The following is a 5,471-nucleotide window of genomic DNA, read 5'->3' on the forward strand; positions in this document are numbered from 1 at the left end:
CCGCTGCGGCACCCCACCGCCGCGCCATGGAGCCGAGAGCACCCAGGGCTCCCAGGCCACGCCAGCAGCACACCAGGACCCTATCCATACCCCCCAGCACAGCCCCATTTGGGAGGCCTGTGCCCCGGGATGGGATGAGCTGCTGCCCATCATATTCTCTCCGGCTGAAGGGGACAGGCCAGCATGCACACCAGGCCGGCAGGGGACCCGTCACCCACCAGGGATCACTCAGAGCAGCTGCCGCAGGAAATTCCAAACTGGCTGAGCAGTTCGGGTTCCAGAGTCTGCAGGGCAGAGACCTGCTCCGCCACCGGGCACCGAGGAGGGAGGGCTCCCACGTGCCACCGGCTGGGGGGGGGTTGGGGGAGTGAAGGCATTTGTTAGGTGGTGGGGGCATCCGGGGGTTGTCAAAGGGGAAAAAGGAGACTTATGTAATACTTCAAACAATAAAGAATTTAAATAAAAATAAAAAAGAAGACACGCCCGCTGACTGAGCTCGGCAGCCCCGGGCCCCGCCTGGGCTCAACGGGCATCGCCTGAACACACTCCCACAGAGCTGCATGGCTCTCCAGGGATGGCGGGCTCTGCGGCCAGACGTGGGGCTGTGAGAAGCGCCTTCCCCCACTGTGATGGGCTTACACTCAGACCTGCCCTGAAAAGCAGTTTCAGGGAAACGCTTGAGAAGGCTTTTGCCTAAAGCCCCTGGTGCAGTGCGGCCCGAGGCAGGCAGTGCGCTCAGGCGGGACGGCAGCCTGACGGCTGAGGCTCTGGGGCAGGAGGTGCGGGGCCTGGCCCTGCCCCAAGTCGAGGCTGAGTGACAAGTGCAGAAGGAAGCACCCCACTTCCATGGGGAAAGGAGCCGCCTGCATGGCGCCCCTGGTCCTACCTGGATGATGTCCGCGAGCTTCTGCAGTCCCGCCGTGTGGGTGAACAGCCCTGCGCCTGTGGGAGCAGCGGGCACTGACCACAGGCTGCAGCCTCAGGAGCCAGGAGCCTCACCCCAAATCCACAGGGGCCACCTGGGGAAGGGGCTTGCCTGCTCTTCTCCGTGTGTCTCCAGAGTATCAGTGAGGGGGAGCAAATAAGGTTGAGGCTGCCCAGTTACACCCCCACCCCCGCCCAAGAGGGAACAGAGCCTGGTGGGGCCCACAGCTCCGTGACCCTGCTCTTCTGGAAAGCTGACTAGGAACAGCTGGCTGGTGCAAAACTGGACCAAGCACCACATGGCACGACACCGTGCCCGCATGTCCCCTGTCCGTGGCATTCCCCTCGGCACAAGCAGCAGAAGGCGCAGGGCGGGTGGGACTCACGTCCTGCCAGGTGCTGGATGATCTGGTCCAGGGACTCCAAGATGCAGCCCTTGGTCTGAAGTGTGATCTGGGCCTCGGCAAACAGCTCGAAGATGTAGCTGCCGGGAAGAGAGGTGACCAGCTGGGCTCTGGGAACCTAATGGCCAATGGCTTTTCAGAAACGAGTCCTGAGCCCTCTCGGAGGCACCTGGAGGGGACAGCCTCTGTGCCAGGAGCCCCCGGGCCGGGGCTCCAGGTGGAGGTCCTCAGGGCCCCCTGAGGCCGTGGCTCTCGCAGCTTTGGGGAAAGATGGGAGGGCAGCACCAGATCTGGGCGCCGTGGTGTGGGGCAGGGCAGGCAGGGGCTTGCTTCATCTGGGAGGCAATGGGGTGTCTGTGAGCATCTGAGCGCAGCAGAGCAGACAGCGGCCTGTGCTCTGGAATGTTCCTGACCAATCCAACCCTCGACAATCTGGCCTGGTCCCAGCGCAGCGTCAGCTGTGGACTGAGGGGGCTACCACCAGCCTCAGCCAGGCCCCGGTGCCCGCCTGCAGGAACCAACTCCACCGCCCGGCTTCAGGGCGGCCTAGACGTAGCCTGGGGCTGTCAGAGCAGCCTGGGCCCTCTGAGGCCTAAGGAAGCGACTGGCGTGACTGCACTCTCCGTCTTAGCAGAAGGTGTGCTTGGGCTGGCGTCTGAGCACCAGAGGACGGGACACAGCGGAGACCAGTGCACATCTGGGTGAGTCAGCAGCCCTCCTGGGCCTCCAGACCTGGGAGGGACCCCACTGGGCAGCCAGGACAGAGCCCCACACACGTCCGGCTCCAGCTGCAGGCAGGGCCTGGGGTCAAGGGCCAGCTCCCAGTCCCTCACCTCCCCGGCTTGGTGACACCTCCGTCACCTCCAGGCAGCTCCACAGCATCGATGGCGCCCTCCAGGCGGAGCAGGATCACTGCGGAGCACAGGTGGTCAGGGCGGCACCAGCCAGTGGGCGGGGCGGAGGGGTGAGAACAGCACTTACTCTTCAGCTTCGCAATGTCCTCCAGCTCCATGTTCAGCCCTGGGAGAGAAGGGGCAAACCCACAAGTGTGCGTCACCCACTGCAGGGAGGGAGCCCCGCAGGGAGAACTGCCTCACAGCGGAGCCAGCGCTGAAGCCGCGAGTGCCGGGCGCCTTGCCTGGGGCCGTGACCGATGTCCCACGCACCCTCGCCCACTGAGAGCACCCAGGGCTCCCGGGAAGCATGGCTGAGGCTGGGACAGGAAAAGCAGGGAGGGGGTGTGACCCCATCTACAACTACGGGGACCGAAGGGACAGAGGTGCCCGCGTGACAGCAGCAGGAGATGGGACACCTGAGTTCAATAATGACAAAACTGTCGCCTGTGATTCCATACACGTGCCCATGGGGCAGTGACTATTCCCCTCCTGCTGACAAGGGACCAACAATAAGTTGGGAACAAATTCAAACTCCCAAATTTGAAAACTGGAAAGGTAAAGGGGAAAAGCAAGCATTTGTTCTGCCTTTCCCATCAGAACAGCCTCACCACCGAGCCAGTGAGGCGCCGAGCACCCAGAGAGACTCGTTCCTGCTAATAAATCAAACAGCCACAGGCGCGTCCCATGGGAGGGTGGATCTGGGCACCCAGCGTCACAATGGCACTGGCCGAGCGAGCCCAGCACCAGGGGCAGCAGGGCCCGAGGGGCCACAGGAGCCGGAGCCGGAGCCGGTGGGCCTGTTGGCGCCCGGAGCTCAGACCTCAGCCTCCAGGTGTAGCCCAGAGGCCACACCAGTTCATGTGTCCACCAGGACGGAGGGCAGGTCTGACCATCCCGCCTGCTCACAGCAGTCACTGGCCTCCATTCTGACAACAGCCACCCACCTTGCTGACGATTTTTTTTAATCAGAAGAGAAAGTTTATTTAGAAAGTGACAGAAGTGGAAGTGAGCCTCTGGGCTGTGCAGGCTCAGGAAACAAGTCACAGAGGCAAGAGAAGGGCCCTGGGGTGACAGAAAGGCAAAGGCAGGCGCCTAGGGTGAGGGCGGGAGGGGGGCGCCTGAGGGAGAGCCCGCCCGTGGCTGCGTCCGCTTGGACAGCGCCCTCGCAGGAGAGTCCATCGTGCCTCTGCCCTTCCTTACCGGCCGTCTCTCAGTTTCAGAGTCGCTGGCACATTTTAGATGCAAATCCCTCGTCAGTTATGGTCGACAGGTTTCTCCCACTCTGTGGGCTGTCTCTCTGCTTCCGGACCGTGTCCTCCGAAGTCCAATCTATCTACCGTTTGGTGACTGTGCTGCTGGCGTCAATTCTAGGGATCCATGCCTCAGGCAAGGTCATGGAGACGCCGGCGGGGCCACAAAGAAGGGAAGAGGAGCACCTCGTGGTGAACCCCCGGGGCAGGCAGGCAGGCGGGCGGGGGGCCCCGTGTGGAAGTCAGAGCCAAGGGTGGAATGGGCAGGACGTGCCGAAGGGCACTTCACATCTGTGCCCTTCCTCCCAACCCCGGAGCCCAGGGACTGAGAGAAACCACAGACAGTCCCCACTCAGGGACACGCTCCCTGACCACCCTGCTCAGGCCTCGAGGTCTCAAGAACAGGGAAGCCTGAGACCCGTCCGGGGAAAGCAGCTGCGGGAGGGCGAGGCGTGTCGCGCACACAGGCAGGGACACGAGGGCGAACCATGGACATCGCCCACTCACACCTCCTAGGATGCTGTTGCCAAAAAAATGAAGGCCATCCAACAACTGCCAAGATGCTCAATTGCACTCCTCAGACAAAAGCAGCTCGGAACTGCAGACACCCCATCCATCGCTGTGGCCCAACCTCAAAGGCCTGCCGTCCGCCAGGGACAGGCGGACACCGTGCCCGCTGCTGCTCTATCCACAGCACACACCACCCGCTAGCCCGGCCGCCCACTTCTGGGAATTCACCCTGAAGAAGTACCGCAAACAAGAGGAAAGTGCGCACACACGAGGTTACTCATTACTGCGCTGTTTGTCATCGCAAAGTCCGGGAACCAGCTCAGCCCGAGGACACGCTGGGCAGATGCAGGGGCGCCTGCCCGTGAGGCGCTCGCAGCACTGGAGGGCGTGCACCGGGCACAGCGCCCACAGGCACGGACGCCGTGCAGGAAAGCAGCATGGAGGAGGTCGGACGCCTCTCCTTTGGCTCTCGCTCGGCTCCCTGACCATGCCTGACAAACCCGACATGGCTGAGATTGAGAAATTTGATAAGTTGAAATGGAAGACAGAAACGCAAGAGAAAAATCCACTGCCTTCAAAAGAAACGAAAACAGGAAAAGCAAGCAGGCACATAAAAATGAGGCTCACACCGCCCATGTGAGCTGCACATTCCCCGAGCACTGCCTTCTTATCTTACTTCTTCCAGCTGTTTAACTTCGTAAGATGCAAAGAGGTTGGACCAGTTTAAGTGACTGTGCTGCCCCTTACACGTCACAACTACTGACAACAGCTGGCTGGCAGGGAGGGGGGAACTTGCACGCTGCTGAAGGCGGGAGCTGGGTGGGACAACGGTGAACCTAGAGTAAACCCAGTTGGTCTAAGGGGTCCTGCGGGCTGTAAAATGCAGTGTTATCAGAGTGCCATTTTTTTGTTAAAATGATTTTAATTATTGGAATGCACAATTTTTTAAATATGCAAATAAAAAGTTTTAAAGCCTGAAAAAAAAAAGAACAGAGTGGAAAAAGGAGAGAGAACAAGTAAAATGTACCCATAAAGGCAAAGAAAGAATAAACTAGAAACTAACAAGACACTGCTCTTGAGTATACTATTACTTTGATATCTGGAACCATGAGAATGTTTCAAATACTATAAAAAAAGCTGGTGTGGCTCAGTGGTTGAGCGTCAACCCATGGCTCAATTCCGGTCAGGGCACATGCCTGGGTTGCAGGCTCGATCCCCAGTAGGGGGCATGCAGGAGGCAGCAGATCTGACTCTCTCTCATCATTGATGTTTCTCTCCCTCTCCCTTCCTCTCTGGAATCAATAAAAATACATTAAAAAATAAAAATAAAATAAAAATCAATGGGAAAATGTCCTCACAAGAGGACTAACAAAAAAAAAAATACAAACAGAAACAAATTATGTCAATTGCATACTGTGACCCAGTGAGGGAGGGAGGATGCTGGGGTCCAACCCCAGCAGGTCCAGGGGTCCCCAAAGGTGTGGACG

General features: G+C 59.3%; 1 protein-coding gene and 1 pseudogene across 10 annotated transcripts in view; one reads left to right on the forward strand and one right to left on the reverse strand.

Moving 5' to 3' along the window:
- RTEL1 (regulator of telomere elongation helicase 1) overlaps positions 1-5,471 on the reverse strand; it is a 49,359-nt gene that overhangs the window by 10,880 nt on the left and 33,008 nt on the right. For all 10 annotated transcript variants that reach the window (XM_015567697.1, XM_015567699.1, XM_015567695.1 and 7 more), the window contains exons 11-14: positions 2,310-2,348; positions 2,162-2,240; positions 1,311-1,408; positions 887-942 (exon numbers count right to left, since the gene is read on the reverse strand). In XM_015567697.1, coding sequence (XP_015423183.1) covers positions 887-942; positions 1,311-1,408; positions 2,162-2,240; positions 2,310-2,348 — 272 coding nt within the window. The remainder of the gene's footprint in view (positions 1-886; positions 943-1,310; positions 1,409-2,161; positions 2,241-2,309; positions 2,349-5,471) is intronic.
- LOC102758115 lies at positions 4,362-4,940 on the forward strand (annotated as a pseudogene).

This window comes from Myotis davidii, unplaced genomic scaffold, assembly GCF_000327345.1.
Source record: "Myotis davidii unplaced genomic scaffold, ASM32734v1 scaffold244, whole genome shotgun sequence".
Taxonomy (NCBI): domain Eukaryota; kingdom Metazoa; phylum Chordata; class Mammalia; order Chiroptera; family Vespertilionidae; genus Myotis; species Myotis davidii.